This window comes from Xiphophorus hellerii, chromosome 22 (assembly GCF_003331165.1).
Source record: "Xiphophorus hellerii strain 12219 chromosome 22, Xiphophorus_hellerii-4.1, whole genome shotgun sequence".
Classification (NCBI taxonomy): Eukaryota; Metazoa; Chordata; class Actinopteri; order Cyprinodontiformes; family Poeciliidae; genus Xiphophorus; species Xiphophorus hellerii.
Genome location: NC_045693.1, coordinates 16406620 through 16424133, shown reverse-complemented (window position 1 = coordinate 16424133; position 17514 = coordinate 16406620). Strand labels below are relative to the sequence as shown.

The following is a 17514-nucleotide window of genomic DNA, read 5'->3' as shown; positions in this document are numbered from 1 at the left end:
CAGAGAAATTGAATTACAACTGACTGCATTTGTGCGTTTCAGAGTGAGAGTGCGGCCGGAGCAGCGGCGGCGGCGGCAGCAGCAGCGGGCTATGGCGAGATGAAACCAATGCATCATTAAATAGACTGGAAGTCAGAATGCTCTCCTTCCTTCCCAACTATCCTGCTTCTTTGTTTAGCTCTCTTCTGTCAGCCCATATTCACACCGACGTCCATAAAACTGTTGTTCTTTTTACGATTGACACGGGCTAATTAAACAGTAATCATCATTCACATCGTTTCTTCTTACTGCCTCACAAAAAATACACTTCAACATCATGCCATGAAACTTTGTGTATTTCATATTTTAGAGTAATAATCCATAAGTGCATTGTAGTCCTGACTATTCATAAAACCAAACGTCAATAAGCCCTCAGGAGAGACTCTCCCACACCCCAGACCCGCTTCAACCTTGATCCTTGAATCACTTCTTATGGGGTTAATAATGAGCACACATCAAGTCAACAATGGACATATAAAAGAATTTATTTCTCATGTGCACAAAAAAAAAAAAAAAAAGAATTGAAACAGAACTGAAAAGGAACAATGATTGAGGCCACGAGGCTTTCCTTATAGATTTTCATCAGATCCTTTTAATGTCCGTGACACTTGTCCTGTATCATCTTTTACAGCAGCGGGTGACCCGGTCCAGCAGAGGTTCTCCACGTCCGGGAGGAAAGACCACGTTGTTACATTTTCAGATATGCAAATCCCAAGTGCAATTTGTGGAAGATTGCTTTCAGATTGAGTGTTGTTCTCTTCTTTCCTGGTTCTCTTCCTGACAGCAGGTTTTAGCTTGGTTGCCCATTGTTAATCATAGAACAGAGGGATGGTGGACAGTTTTGTGTCTGAGGATTCCGTGTTTCTGCACAAGGAGATGATTACATCTACAAACAGCAAACAGGATGACATCTTTGATTGTTACCCAGGACTTCTTCGTGAAAGGGAAGTGAAAACAAAGGAAAAAAATTAATTCTCACCACGAGTTGTTTGAATCCTTTAGTTAACCTTTGTACTGTTCTCCATGGGGACCGGTTATTTTGAGCCCGACAACAAAACGGCGACAGAAAGCCATTCAACTCATTGCATAGTGACATAAAACACCATCATGACAACAAATCAAAAAGGAAAAAAAAAAAGCAAAAACGACGAAAGACAACCTATGTGGATGTTAGCATTTGAAACCTGCCACTGCTATATAGCCATAGGTTATACTTTCCTCAGAGCAGAACATCACACTGAGACACAAATGTAATGCACATTTTTCTTTTTTTTTTTCTTTTTTTTTTCCATGAGCTTCAATGTGTTTATCTACAAAGGGAGCTGGTACATTAGTACGATACTGCAGCGGTGTTTCTGTATGATGTTATATATTTACAGAGACAAATTGTCTTCACATTATTCACACATCTTTCTAAAAAGCAGCACTTAGTTTGCAGCTGTTGGAATATTAAGCCACTGGATTTCACCTTCCTCGCGTGGATCATGTCGTTCACCTGTCTCGGCGTACATGTTGAGTCTTGACTCATTTATAAGATAATACTGAAATATTAAACTTACTGTAAATAAAATATTAAATATCAAACTAAGTCTTTGGCAAATGTGGTAGGAGGAGTAGATTCACAGAATATTTCCCCCCAAAACAAACAGTCAAACAAAAACAAATGCTCAATTTCAGTCTCTGTGAAGAGGAAAATATATGACTTCTACTAAATAGGTGTAAGTTAAGGTTGACAAAACAAGCTTGTAAGGCAATTATTGAAGCTAATTTATGGTTATTCTTGTCACAACTGCATCATCTTTCTAAGCTTTGGGGGCATCTTGTGGTTTTACTTATGCAACTGAATCAAGAGGCTTCATTTAGCCAAAGAGATCCAGGATGAATTGTTTGTGTTTAACTTAGCTATTATTAAACTGAGATTTTTAGGTAACTGTTCCTCAAAAAGATGATAAAAAAATCAATTAAATGGAGTTGTTAGTGCAAAAAAGAGCAAAGGAACATGACAAAAAAAAAACAATCCAGAAAATCTTTGATAAGTTTGTTTACATAAAAACTTTGACAGAAAAATCCCTCACATTGTTGAAGTATTTAAAATCCTGACATGACCCTTATAAATTCATGGTCACCACACTTTTTTTTTTTTTTTTATACTTTGCAAAATAATTTACATTTTTACATCTGATTGTTTGCCACAGGTGCGATGTTGCTCTGGGAACCAAGGATCGGTAAACATCGAAGGACGTGCTGATAGCTCAGGATGGGCAGGAGAAGAAGGACGACCGAAGGAATTATGTCAAAGCACCAGAAAAAAAAAAGGTTTGTTTTACTTTAAATGTGGAGAACTCATCTCTTTTAGGTGTGAAAAGCAGGCCCGCAACACTGGTGTAAGTTGCTACATTATCAATCTGTGGGACCACCATCAATCACTCCTGGACATGTCTCTTGAGAGCAGACAAAAAATACTGCAGTTTATTACATAAAGAAGTGTGAGGATTCATGAATAAAATAACAACAACAACAGCAACGAAAAGACAAAAGAAAAAAATTTATAAATCCCACAAACATTTTTCCACATGGTATTCTTCACACAGTTTTTTTCTTCAGTTTATATTTTATAATATATATATTTATAGATTCTGTTGAAGTCATTCTGGAAATGTTCAAGCCTGTGAGGAATTTACAGGCTCCAAACTCCTTCGGGACCCCCCCACCCCCCACCCCTTGCTCTGACCCAAAATGCGTAAAAGCTAGAGCTGGGTGCGCCGGCTCCAGCCTCGTTCATCCTTCGTCTTTATCGCATAAGATGAAGAGGTCCCAGTGTTTCTCAGACAGGAACAACGTGGAGGTTGAAGCTCCGGCCCTGCAGGTTGAGCTGGTCTCCGGGGTGACTAGTGGCGGTCATAGGCAGTGGCAGCAGCGGGAGGCGCGGAGCCACGGGATGCGGCACTATAATAATAAGGGGAACCTGAAAGTTAACAGAAGAACGAGCCGTTGGAAACCGTTGGAAACATTATGCAGGACAACTTTCTCTAAAAGGAAAAGTCACAGCTTCTGGTGATTTTAGTCGTTTATAAAAGAGCATAAAACACATTTAAATTTGATCAGTTACAGTGCCTTGCCTTGTACCTTGTCCCTGTTTCATTTTTGTTTTTTTTTACATTTTGTCCCATTACAGTGTACATTAATACGATTTGTGAAATGAAAGATATTTATTTATTTATTTATTTATCAGTTTTTTGTAAATCACAAGTATTTACAAATAAATGACAGAAAAGTATGCTAAACATTATTCAGCCCCACTGTTGCAAATACAGTTGAAAGTCTTTTGGGTTAGGACTCTACTTTGCACACCTGGGGAATAAAACCTCTTCAAATTTTCATTTGCAAATGGTTTTAGATTGCTTTAAAAGTCTTGTCACTAATTTTGATTTAGATTTAAGTCTACTTTAGACTTTGACTAGGCTTCTCGAACATATGAATATGATTTTGTATGTTTATAATTAGTAATGGGATTTGATTAAAATCAAGTTAATTGCAGGGTCTGTAATTTATATTTATATTTGTAATAAATTTTCAAATATAAAAAATAATTTTTGCAGCTAAATTATTAAATAAATAGACATATAAGCTCAACACCAAAGATATTCAGTGTCTCTGCTTTCCTCTGCCTATTCTTTAAATCAATAAAATATATGTGATTAATTAATGGACATCAAGGCATTAAATTTCCTGGCCCCATTTATTATCTCTCTTCTTCTGGAAGTTTAGCCTCCATCCCAAACTATTGCCTTTTGCAGCCTCCCAGATGTTAACATCAGTAGGTTAACCGTTTTTAGTTTTGCATTATCCATCCTGCCAGCAACTCCACCTTTCCTAGCCTTCCTGTAAAAAGACCAAATCCACAGCATGATGCTGCCATCACTGTGTTTCATTATTGATGTAGTGTGTTCAAGATGTTTTGTTCAAGGTGCTTTTTTAGCTTCATGTAACCAAAACTCTTTCTTCCACATGTTTTCTGTTTTCCTTGCCTAGCCTTTTAGTTTAGATGGGTGACCATGTGTTGGCAGGTTTGCATTTGTGCCACACTTTTCAGATTTTTCAGATGATGATTGAACAGTACTTTTTTGTCAATATACCACGCTCACTTTTAAAGGTTGAGATATTTTTTTATAACCTTATGAGCTTTAAATTTATCTACAACTTTCTCTCTCACCTACCTCATCTTTTCCTTGATGTTCTTGATGCTGTTTATTCACTGATGTTCTCTAACTAATTTCTGAAGCCTTCATAAAACTGATGGATTTACACTGAAAACGATTTACAGACAGATGGACTCCACTTATTTGTTAAATGACTTTTTTTAACTGACTGGATTTTATTTAGGTTTTCAGATTAAAGAGGCCTGAACATAAATGTGCGTCTTATCATACATGTAAAAAAAAAAAAAAAATTGTCAAAAAATAGAAAACCATTTTTATTCTTTTACATTTGGTCATAATTTTTCACTACTGTATGTTGGTCTGTGGAATAAAATCCCAATCAACAGGATTTAGGTTCATTATTTTAATGTGGGAAATTGTGTAAAAGTTGAGCGTGTACACATACTTTAGCAAGGCACAGTAATGAAGACAAAGTCAGTGGATGTACCTACTCAGTAACGCTGGATTACTGAACCTCCAAGCCTCATTGTAGGTTGTGTATTGGGGATGAGAATAAGGGTTTCCAGAAAAGTCACCCCCTGGTGAGAAAACAGAGACAATCAGTTAGAGGAGATAACTGTAAACAGAAAAATATGTGCATTTTGCATTGTACAACTCATGTATGTATTTATCATCCCATCAAGTCACTTCTGTTTTAGCAATCTTCTTTTTAAATTCAATTGTCTCTCCTCTGCCCTTTTTACTATATTACAGGATTCTTGTCTGTCTGTTTAAGCACTGATCCTTTTCTCTAGCACATCTTAATACATTCAGGTTCTCTCTCTGTCTGTCATGTCCAGTTCGTAGGGATTTCAGCGTATCCCAGAGTGATGTCCAGGGTTTCCAAGTGTCTCTTCCTTGTAGGACTATAAAGCCTGGCCGTTCCATCAGCAGGCAGCTCCATTGTTTAGGGTCAGTCAGTAAACCACTCAGAAGCAGAAAAAGTCCACAGATTAATTATATTGAAGGTATTTGTATTTTACTTCTGAAATAAGGAACATAAAATTTTGGCTCAACTTAATCTTCTTTGAAAATTGGTAATGCATACACTCCAGGTTGTACTGTAAAATCTGCAAGACTGTTTTGAGTGCTGCCTCCTGCGGTTTGAGCTGCGTATGTCTTTAAACAACAGAGGCAGTTGTGTCTTCTGCTGTTTGGACTACAGATTTACACACACTGGCAGCTATAGCATCCTCACCGCTGCTCGTGTAACTCGAGCTCGTCCCTGAGAGAGATAGTGATTTAAATATTTACAGGCCCTCTACGCCTCTGTGTTCTGACCCTTAACTGTTTGCTGTGAACCTGAACTACAGGTTAAGTAGAGGGGAAAGAGATATGCTCTGTAGCCCTGCGTGTCCGTGGAGGCGAGGAGAGGAGCACAGGCAGTGTTTATCGACGGGGCTGGTGAGAGCGCGCCGCATGTGGAAACGGCGAGGGTAATGAGCGCTGGGAGCTGGAGTGTAACTGAGAGGAACTGTCCTATCTCACGGCCGCTGATTGTGGTGATCGTCTATCGAGTTCATCTAATGTCCTCATCCACAGACGCTAACCGCACGGTAACCGCAGACTTCTAAAGCTATAACGAGCTCGCTTCAATCCAGGAGCAAAGCTCTGCACTGTTTCCGCTGCCGCTTTTGTATCTTAATGTTTGGCAAACAGGTGTTTACTCCTAAATGACCTCAAGCTCTGAGAGTCTTTGAAAGGAAGGTGCATTGTGCTTGCTAGCAGTACAATTATCAGGATGCCAGAAAATAAATAAATGCTTGACCTACCAGGAACCATGCCTGCAAGTGTGGAGGTGGGGTAGCTGCCTTGTCCTGTGGGGGGGACATGGGGTGGGTAGCCAGGTAAAGTGGTGCTCGCCATTTCTCGACCTGCAGGTACAAATTAAGGTGTTATAACTAGCATGCTTGAATAGAAAAACCAATTAAACAAATTAAATACAGTATTTTTAGTGTAGTATTGAACATTTTAGCTGAACAAAAATTCATTGTATTAGCAAGATTAAGTCTCAATTATTAAAGAATGTAGGCTTTCTTAAAATACTTAAATAGAAATTTAGATTGCATGCACAAAGAAGAATATAATGTATTTAAGTGAAGCACCATTGTGAATAAAACGGGTATTTTTTTAGATATATATTTTTGCAATGCACACCAACAAACAATAAATGTATAAAGTGAAGTACAGAGGTGGTATCAATAACTGACTAAAAGAAATCTAATTTATTGCTGCAAAATTAAAATAGCTCACAATTCTTTCTGGACATTTATTTGGTTAGGGTTTCTGTAATGTGTCACTCATTTTGTTTGAGTGGCACAACCAAAATGAAGGCCAAGCAGTGGAAATTGTCACCCTCAGCCTCAGAGTGTTATGTTCATAAAATCTTTATCCATGAATACAGGAGAGAAAATTACATCAAATGAGTTACAACATGTTATCATTAATTTATTAAGTCTCTGTCTTCTTTTGAACCCCCTTTTTAAAGGATTTCACTCTTTCCTGGCCTACACCTCGGATGATAACAAGATTACATTTATTGGTAAAATAAATGAAATGGGGCTTGCAGCATTTTAATGTCATTTCCCCACAAAAGTTGTAGTCGCAAAAAATCTGTCTTCACATATCCAACCCGTTTGTTTTTAGTAAACGGGTACTTGAATTCACAAACATACATATTGCGATTCTTAAAAAAAAACAAACAAAACTGTAAATCTAGACAATTTTTTTATTTGACTTAAAAGTTTAACTTCATCCAAATCAACACGCATAAATGAAACTCCTTAAGATCGCATGGCTTTTGCTTTGCTCCTGCAAAGCTGCAAAATCATGAAGCTTATTCCAACTCTATTGGAGTAAATTTGTGTAAAACATTCGTATTATAAATAATATACTGCAACATCACATTAGTTATTTAAGCTCAGCAGCTAAAACTGGCAAGAACATTGTACCAGCTAGAACTATCTCTGCACTCTGCTCCATATTCAGACTTTTAATTAACAGTGACAACACCAGGTCTGGGTAAGTAAGGGTGCCTGGGATCCAAGCCAGTCCCAGGCAACAGCTTCTATGCTTTTGCAGTCATCGCCAGCCCTCCACCCTTTTTGCACCTCCCCTGACCCTCCTGACTTTGACTCTGTCACGAGGCTGGATGGACTAGAAGGTCTATTGTTAACCCAAGAGATGAGCAGGAGGTCAGATTTGGAGAGCAGCTTTGCTGAAAGGGGAAGAGCCTAGCTTCTGATAATGAGGGCCAAACAGTCAGTTCAGCTCCTGTATCCACAACAGTAGAACCAAAAAGCAGCATAGGAAGGTGGCTGTTTTAATTTGGTGCACAACCAAGAATTGCTAAACGGGCAAAAGTGAACACAGAGAGGTAAATCAGCTGGACATTTTTCGTGTTTTTATTAGGCTATCGGGCCTCATGGGTTAGGCTGTACCTGCTATAAAGGGTTGGCTGGCATACTGGCTGTAGCAGGGACCGTGGGCATGGGGAAGGTAGCTGGGAGTGGAGGCATCTACAGAGAGGCTGGACTGGTGGGGTAAGATGTCAGCTAGAGCAGAATCCCCAACAGAGGAGGGGGTGAAGGGGGCAAAGGATGCCTCATGGGGCTCCCGCTTTACACACATGGAAGGCGGATATGACGGGTGAGAGTCTGGCAGGTGGAAAAAAAAGAAAAAAAAAAGAAAAAACTTGATAGGATGCAGACATACATTGCCACACGTTCTGTACTTAAATTTGAGTCAGTCACACATGTAAGATGAGATGGAGGTATGAAAAAACACACAATAAGAGTATATTTTCTTATAATAGATTTAAAAAGACTTTACATATTTCAGGAGTGAGGAATCTTACATGAATACTGAACAGAAAAGCAGCATTTAGTGTCTGATTTGTTCATTTACATAGCTTATGATAATAATCTTATACGCACCCCGAAGTAATTCATCCAACTGAGTGTAAACATACACCAGTGAAATGTTGCAGGAACACATCGTGCCTGATCAATCAAGCTCAAACGCATAAAAAATTTCCCTATGGTTTTGGGAAAACAAACAGCATAATCTCACGGCTGCTCTCTCGCAGCAGAATAAGCAAACAATCAGCTCGCAGGCAGCTCAAAACATCAAGCGTTGATCTAATTCAGCTGATGAGTCCTGGCATCTTTCGGTTTTCATCCGGCTCTGCCTCTTGAACCTGTGCAATCAATGTGAGCTCTGTCTCTCTTCGGTCCCTCCACGCCGTGCAGCAGAGCCCTACTTCTGTTTGCAGGGGCCTGAGATGGCTCTTTCGCCCCTCCCGACACCATGATAGCCTCATTAGCTGCTTCCCCCATCATTGTTGTTTTACAACAGGACTGTGTGTTGCGATTCCTCATTAAGATAAGGGCTGAAGAGGGATTTAACACTGTCAGCTCTCAAAAGCAAATGCACGAGAATACGGCAACACAGATGAGTGCTTTGTAGCAGCTTTTCCGTAACCCTTTCATAGCTCTAAATGTTCACTTGAACAGAAAAAAAAAACAGACAACGAATGACTATAGCCTAAGATTCGCTCATTAAAAATGGCTTATTTGATATCAGGTTGAGTCATCTTAGGATTTAATTGGATAGACCAAAACTTTGTCACATGCCAAATCCAAGTAGGACGTATAATTTTCAGACATAATGGCAACAACCTGGTGCTTAACTTTGCTCTTCAGTTAATTTATACCCACCATGCACTCACAATAAGTCTTCAAAGTTACAACACCTTTCAAAAGTCTTGTTACCCTGCAGGCTGATCGTAGCACAAAGCATCTTCAGCTAAACATACAATAAAATCACTACACAAGGTTTGTGTCCCAAATTCATGATTGCTCTGAACTTCCTTTATAAAACATAAAAGGTCAGATAGAAAAGTAAGGCAGTGCGAAAATAGCATTAAAAAAAGTCACTCTGACCGCTTTAATGTTTGCTTCTTACACTCTTCGCTGACAAGCTGTACAGATTTTGTTTCAACTACATGTTTCCTACAGGAAGACCACTAATGATGCACCGCCTCCAAATCATCACTTTCCCTATATATAGTCACAGGCTTCCATCTAAAACTACGCAAAATTGACAACTGCTTGAATATTCACAAAAATATATTTACAGAACCACTGACATTTCTAAGATTTCAGTTGTTAAGTTAGTAGTGCGCTTTGTTCTTGGCCTCCTCTTGGACTAAACTTTAGCATCAGTCTGTTGGGCCACCTAATCAGGATTCATATTAAAAGAAAATATTGCAGGCATGGTAATAACTGCTTACAACGGGGAACAAATTTACAACCAAGTTATGACAATATTGTATCTTGGAACTTAAATGAGAAAAGGGAGATGAAATTACAAGGAATCTTAATGCTGCTTAGCAAATTATCACGTGGAACAGGCAGCTTTCAGACAGCCTGTTTAGTGAAGTATTGCATCAGATTGTTGGTGGTTCAGGACGCATTTGTTTGCACTCCATTCGAGACCTCCAGCGTTTTCTACAGTTTGCCTCTGTTTTCTGAGCACCTGGGCAACCGTTGTGAAACATTCGGTTGTTACGGAGCGTCAACAACTGATACAAATGCTGCGTTCAAGACCACTGAACTCTGAATCTAATCAGACATGGTGCTGCTTATTGTCCTGGAGACGAGGCAGCACCGGGGGGAAAAAAAGGGAGGCTGTCAAATCCCGGGGCCTGATGATGGAGATGGAAGATAAACTTGGAGTCCATGGGGACCTTTTTCCCTCTGCAAACACATCTCTGCGAGAGGAGAGAATGGTATAGAGTTCTCCAACATCTGTCTCCGCTCGACCACTGATACCACATCTACAGACCCCATCAACCATAGAAATAAACTGTTAGGAAACCTGTACCAATCCTCGGAGAGACGCTTTCAGACACAGCAACAACTGGCTACTCTCAAGTGAGCGTCTTAGTTTTAAATGTACATAGAGGAACTTTGGTGCACATTGGTTGCTAGAGCAAAAAGTTTTCATCCCTTTGAGTAAAACTTCCAGTGTGTGAACTCAGCAAACAGCAGTTCACACATGTGCTTTTGCTCACTGTTTATGTGATGATTTATGACTATTTACACCAAGAAGTTGAACGTTGCATCCATTTTTAGTTGAGCATAGACCATTTGCAGAGTCAAATGCCCTCACAGTCCACAGTTTTAACATAATTCATTATCAAATGTGTGCTTAAAGGTTAGCATGAGTATTAAGGGAGGAGAGGAAGGGAAAGAATTAATTTCTAAGCTTGGGGCTGCAGCCGTTAACTGAGCAGCGACGAACCATTTGTCACCAGGCCACACACCAGGCTCCGCAGGTTAGGTAGCTGCGTATTGTTTGCAACTCAGCACAAAAAAAAAGCTGGTGCTGCCAAGTCATAAAAAGGAGCCTCTATTCGTTCGTGTGTGTGTGTGCAGCTGAAATGTCCTCTAAAATAAAGCACTCAGCTCTTTCAGCTGATTGGGTTTACTGTTTGTCACCCGGTGTGGGTGTGAAGTGGATGCAAAAAAAAAGACAAAAAAAGAAAGATAAAACCACCAGCTTTATTTTTAACATCTGCTGGAGTTCACAGGGGTGCGCATTTACACCTCGGCCTCCTGGAAGGCTCTGCTGAGAATGATTATCTAACCCAGCTTGCAGCTCACTAAACTCTCACTAGTTCTATTCCTGTCAACTCAGAAAAAAAGTGTCTTAAAATGTCGTTTGTTCCATGTACTAAACTCTTGAATGGCTTATGAAAAACACTACCACATTTAAACGTGGACAGAGAGGGTCGTTCTCCTTTTCAAAGGAACCTTGATAGAGCGCATTGCGATATCAACTATCACAGTACTAAAAGATTTATAATAACAATGTGGCTTATTTTACTAGTTAAATGAAAATAGGGTGGACAATGAGTTTTTCAACACAATGATAAATGGAAACAGGAAGGTTAATTAGCACAGAAATGATTCCAAAAACTTTTTTCTTCATTCTCTAGATATGGAGAAAATAGAGAAATAGTGCAAAGAGAATCAGAAAAGATCCCTCCATCTGTATGCAGCTTTGTGAAATGTTATGGTAGAAGACTAAGTGTTGTCCTGATGCCCTTGTTCAAAGCATTAAGGCAGCCAAGTATTGTGTCTCTTTGTAAAACCTATTCACCATATATTTTTACTTAGAATAATGCAAAAATAGATTTATTTATTATAAGGCCTTTTACACATATGTAAAAGACACTGCATTTGAATATTTTATTAATTGGATTAATTTACTAAAGTGCAATGTTTTTTCATCATTAACTAATATATTGCATATTTTTAATAATCCTCCTAAATTCCATCTCTCTCTGTGTGTGTGTGTGTGGTTGTGTGTGTGGGGGTGTGCACGCCAACTCTGTGACATTGCTGCCACCGTTCCTCCAAATAAACTGCATCATTTGACCCGTTAGGGTAAACAGAGGACACAAAAGATGGCCGACTTTGCTTTCTCTTTGGGGGCCCCTGGAATGCAAAACTAAGCAGTTCATTAATCATTCATCTTTAATAGATTATGCAAATTCCAGGACATAAAAATCAACAAGATCAATAACGGTATGCATTTTAATTGGAAGCAGAAAACATTTAAGGAATGAATATAATCTCATAGCTGCATCCAGTATGAGAGCATAATTTATTGATAATTGGATTCCAGCCTAAGTGAGGAAGGTAATTTAGCAGTTTCTCAGCCTTGGCATACATTCCTATTTACAGGGTTTGCTAATGGCATAAAAAAAAAATAATATCGCGCACTAACAACCTACACACTGCTTCATGTGTTCCTTTGCGTCATTGAAGTGATAAAGTTTACTGGATATTACTTGTGAGTTTAATTTTGTTTGTGTTCAGAGCGCCCATATACATTTTTTTAATTAAATGGCTGCACTGATGTGTTCTGTCAAATTGCACTTCTTGAAAAGTTTTGCCTTCTCTTAATGCAACCTCTCTCCCTCGGAGACATTGCTTTAGGAGGCCCCAGGCCCCCAGGTGGACTTGAAGGCCACCTGCTATGAGTTTGCTCCCCAGAGCGAGACCGCTTTCATAGGAGGAGCCCTGCATAAAAGACAAAAACACACCTTTCTTCTCCTGAAGCCCAACTTTCCCGGGCAAAGCTACCTCCCACATGTTCAGGAGTAAAAAGGGGGTCTTTCTTTTCCCATCACTCCATGCCCAAGACGGGGGCCAGACTAGAGGGATCATATGAGATGGGCGACTGCAGTTTTTCAATCATGCTGTCCTCTTTCCTGACCAGCTCACACACGTACACGCCTACACACACGCGCACCCCCCCCACACACACGCTGACTTTGATTCCCACTGCACCACTGTGGGACTTTTATTAAAACCCTAGCATATTTAGAGTCAGTGTGGCCCTCAGTAAACTTAACCTCTCCTGGGAGAGAGCTTTGACCGTCACAATGAAACAATATGTCAATTATCCAGGTGGCTATCAGCCTGGACTGCAGAGCTAAAGACGTCATACAGCAATACAGATGCTACAAAAATACCTGATTCACTGCACCTACATACCTGCTGGCTCTCAGAGGAAGGTAAAAGTGAAAACGTGCCATCAATTTGAAGGAAAAAAACAAATCTTTGCTTTTTGCCATTCTACTTCTGTGGTTGTAGCAAACTAACCAGCCACAGTCCTATTCTAGCTGCTGTCAGTCAAAGAGATATGATAGTCTTTGATGGCAGTGCGAGGACAGCAGCTGTCTGTCCTGAGAAACACTCACAGTCAATCTGTTAGCAAGCCATTCTGGGCAAACAGCAGCCAGTTAGGAGGCTAGAAGCAGTAATTGTGAAAGACCTGTAGGATCTAATGGGCTCAGGCAGTGAATCACCTCATTCTGTGCCTCAAAGATGAACACAACATGCTTTATAAAGTGTGTTGAAAGAGATATTTCACTAAGTAGAATCGAAAAATTTGTCTGAAGGATTATAAATTTGTAATTTGTACATTATCTGCAGTGTCTTGCAAAACACCTTCCATAATTTCATTTTACAACCATAGAGTTGTTTGTTGGAATTTTATGTTATATACCAAGACAAAGTAGTGCCTAAGTATCAAGAGAAAGGAAAATAATTTCCGACTTTCAAAAATATTTGCAAAGTGTCTCTCCATGTTGACAAAGTTTTCTATCTGAGAAGCAAATACTGGCAGCTCCTCCTAGGTTACTAATGGGCTCTTGGCCATTTGTTGGGTATATCTTTACACCCCAGGTAGCTGGAGAAATGACAACTTGATATCTGACTTTTATGCCTTGCTGAGGCACCTTAAATCTAGTAGTTTTTTTTTTAATAACAGTGGATGTCACTACAGTACTAACAATTAGTAGCAAAATTCCTATCACAACTCTCACTATAAAGCTTGGCCTCATAAGTGTTACATTAATAAGCTGCCAGATAAGTTGGAGGGCCATGTCTTGATGGGCCCGTTGTTGTGTAATATTGATATGTCCAACGTTTAGAGTATTATTATATAACCTAAGCCTTGTTTAGGGTGGTGAGCGTAACGGAAACCCTGTAAATTCTAGACACTAACAGGTACCATAGAATTGCACAAAAATCCGTGAGGGACGGCGGAGTCCCTGCTCGAAATTCCGTGAAAGAGGTGTACGGAGCCTTGTACCAGAAGCCCATTAAAATGCTGTCTACATCGTTTTAAACTGTGTGATTGTGAGCGTGAGTGGGAATAAAAATAGTAATAGGTATTTTGTTCCATATAACACAGTAGGAGTGTAACAGGTAAACCTTCTATGGATGCAAACTCGACTAAAAATCCACCTGTTTAGGATTGTATTTGAAACGTAATCAATTACAAATTTATTGATGGAACCTGACTTAATGTCGTGTTTTGATTGTTGATTCTATGTTGCATTGTGTTTCTGTGTTTGATATGATGTAAAGCACTTTGAAATGCCTTGCTATACAAATAAAATTTGATTTGATTTTGATTTTGGTGGGGCCAGTAGTACAAAATCTTCCTGGAACCAGCGGATTGCCAGTTCTGCCTGTCTCAGTCCTTGGGTAAGACACTTGCCTGCTGGTGGGGGTCAGAGGTCCCAGAGGCGCCACTGGATGGCAGCCTCACTTCTGTCAAACTACCCCAGGGCAACTGTGGCTACAATGTAGCTCTCCACCATCACTGTATAAATGTGTGTGAAAGGGTGAATGCCTGACTACAGTGCAAAGAGCTTTGGGATCCTCTGGACTAGATAATGGGCTTTACAAGTACAGGTCATTTGCCATGTTTCCCCTTAACGGTCATGACGACACCGGTGTCCTCATGGACCCATTGGATAACATGTAAGCATTTTCTGCATGGCAGTTAAGGAGTTAAACTTCTCCACAACTTTGACCCTGACCGTTCCAGTGAAATTCTTTGTCTTCATGATTTTGTTTGTTCACTATTTGTTTCCAACAAACTGCTGATGCCCTCACAGGTTGAATTACACACAGGTCATTTATGACTTTTGCTTGGAGTATCACAGTAAAGGGGTTGGCTACAAATGCATGGCAAATCTTTCCCATTTTCTGTTGCATTTTAAAGTGTCATATTCTTTTCGTTTTACAACTATGCAACATTTTGTGTTGGTCAACCACGTTTTATTCCTTATAAAATATTTGGAAATTTTTTCCTAATGTGACTAAATGCACACAGATTTAAAGAGAATAAACACTTTTTGCAAGACAAGGAAAAATAAAAAATCCTATGTTTTTTCTATTCCAAAATTTGGGCTGTGAAAGTAAAATCCTCCAAAAAGGGGAAAATAACATTGTGTTCAGCATCTTGGATTCTGCCAATGCTTCTTTAAATTTCACAGAGCTTTTTTTTATACCATGCTTATATATCTTTTTACGCAGGAACTCTGGGAAGTTAGACTGGTCAATGGAGTCAAGGGAGGAGTTTTTAGGGAGCTAAAAGCACACAGAAGACATTGTTCTGCTGTGTTCCTCTCACTGACTGAGCTGACCACCTCAGTGTAAGTGTCTTTCACGGCTGCACCTGCGCGCATTCTTTTAAGGCCCAGTGCAGCATGAATCAGATTGTACCTGTCACAACAGAGTAGCTCTGCGAGACACTGGAAGCGAGGTCGGAGCTGGCACTGGTGGAGAGGCTGGGCTTCACATCTTCCAGGCTGGCATTCAGGGACGGGAGGGAGTACTCATTCGCCTGCAGACAAACAAACACACACATGAGCAGGTGGCAATCAAAGACATGCAGCTCACTCTGCCTTCATTTAATTTCACATTCCACCAGATCGGGTCGCGATCTGATTAATATCGCTCATGCACTGCACACAGGCTTATTCTAGATGCCAGACTCGCAGCAGATATCCCAGTTCGGGTGACGTTACAGAGAATATGATTGAGTGACACCTCCTGGTGTAGCTTGGATTCTCTCGCACAGGATATTTCCTGCAAATTCCATGAACATCAGCCCTGCCCGTGCTCCCCTTGCTTCACCGAGACCTGTGATGATGTATGCATGCATTAGGGCTTGTCTGAGAAGATGGCAGAGAGGAAGAGAGGGATGAGAGAAGGATTGGAAGAGGAGTGAAAGGACGGGGTGTCAGCTGGCTCTTTGTGCTCCACTGCAGTCATCCCTGTGACCAGTCAAGGGAGGAGACATTCAGGGCTTTGTTACAGGAGAGACATGTGGTGTTTTTTTTTTCTTTCTTTTTTTTTTTATCTTTTCTTTAAAAAAAAGGGAAAAAAATATGGGGGATGTACAACCTCAAATTCTGCCTTTGTGCCTTACTTTCAGGAAAAACACATGAAAAGCGGATTTTACATTTTTCATTTTAGGTTTTAGGATTTTTTGTATGCCTTTTATTTGCTTTCTATTGGAAGCATTTTATCTCAGCTGCCACAAAACCCATCTTTTGCATTTTGCAAATCTCATTATGTCTCAGTGCTGTGATAGACACCTTGGTGTGATCATATAATCTCTTGTTTTGTACCCCTTAATCTCTGGTGAAGACTCTGTTTGCAGTTGCAATGAATCCTGTTTGTTAATGAGATGACATTTCCTGACCCAGTTCTTCTGTGAAAGGATAAGAGTCTGCGAGTGTTTGTGTCAGAGAGTGTGTGTGCATCCGTTTGTCTCAAAGGGTTGGGTTTGGGCCTGGGTGGGGGCGCATGGGGTCCCAGAGGAGCAAGCTGGTGACCCCAGTCTTGTCTGCCTCTATCCCAGATAAACTCTAATTGTCTGCTTACAACTGTTCCCTGGCACTAGGCTGGATGTTCCTCTCTGTCCCGTTGGGCCTCAGCCGCACAAGAGCCATTTTGTCATGCAGATGGGATGTGGGTAGGGGCTGAGCAGGGGCTGGGCAGAGGGCGAGCGGCGAGCGCAGAGGGGCCTGAATGACCTGACCACATGGCTGCCAGAAGTGTGGGAGGGATGAGGCCTATTCAGCCTGGCCTCTTCAAAATGGCTTTTTAATGCCCTGACGCAGACACCAGACAAGCCCCTAATAGCCTAATATCCCACCTTTTCACCAGTTTAAGAAAAGGAGGGGGTGTTGGAAACAGGCAGAAAAAGGAGGTGCACGGAGAGAGTGGAAAACAGGCTGATTAATATTACATTAAATTAAAACTGATTTTTCTGGACCATTCTGACGCCGTTTTTCACCCCCTTCCCTCAGCCCCCCTCTCGCCTTTTTAATACCTTCTCCTCCACTCTTTGTGATTGCAAGTCATTTCCAATTCGTTTTGGTATTGATCTTGCCGTAGAAATCACTTTGGTAATTAGCTGCATTAGGGGCTGTAAAGCAGGCTGAGGGGCTGTCCCTCTGATTTATCGCCGCTGTAATTCCCCACGATCGCACAGAGATGAAAATGAACTCAATTAAGGCGCAGCTAAGGCTGTGTGGGCACCCAGATAGAGTTCCAATGGAAAAATTAATAGTCGCTTGTTGTTTAACAGTCTAATGAATGTAAATAAAGCTTATCCTCTGTAATAGGTTGTAGGTTTCAAGGCTACTTTTAGGCACCGGTTTACCAGTTTGCAGTAGAAGGTAATGTCACTTTTCAACCAACAAAGAAAAATAGCTTCCACACATTTTGACCAAAAACGAATAGGTTTGGAGCAGAAAGTGTTGGTGTATGTGGAGAAACTTAAACCAGATAAATCACAAGTGGCTAACATAACATGACTTGGCTTGAAAGCAGGTAAAGCCTCAGAAAAGTACTTCTTAAAGGTTTTAGTGTCAATTTTGACATCTGCAGAT

At 40.3% G+C, this 17514-nt stretch overlaps 1 protein-coding gene across 12 annotated transcripts in view; it reads right to left on the bottom strand.

The window, feature by feature from the left end:
- Positions 1-499: 499 nt before the first annotated feature.
- The window catches only part of pax2a (paired box 2a), a 37181-nt gene continuing 20166 nt past the window's right edge, over positions 500-17514 (bottom strand). For 7 of the 12 annotated variants that reach the window (XM_032554096.1, XM_032554098.1, XM_032554100.1 and 4 more), the window contains 4 exons: positions 15335-15455; positions 6011-6112; positions 4691-4777; positions 500-2985 (listed from right to left, as the gene is read on the bottom strand). In XM_032554096.1, coding sequence (XP_032409987.1) covers positions 2864-2985; positions 4691-4777; positions 6011-6112; positions 15335-15455 — 432 coding nt within the window. In that variant the 3' untranslated portion in view covers positions 500-2863. Of the gene's footprint in view, positions 3005-4690; positions 4778-6010; positions 6113-15334; positions 15456-17514 lie in introns of all 12 variants that reach the window. The other 5 variants (XM_032554101.1, XM_032554102.1, XM_032554095.1 and 2 more) reach the window with 1 other exon arrangement.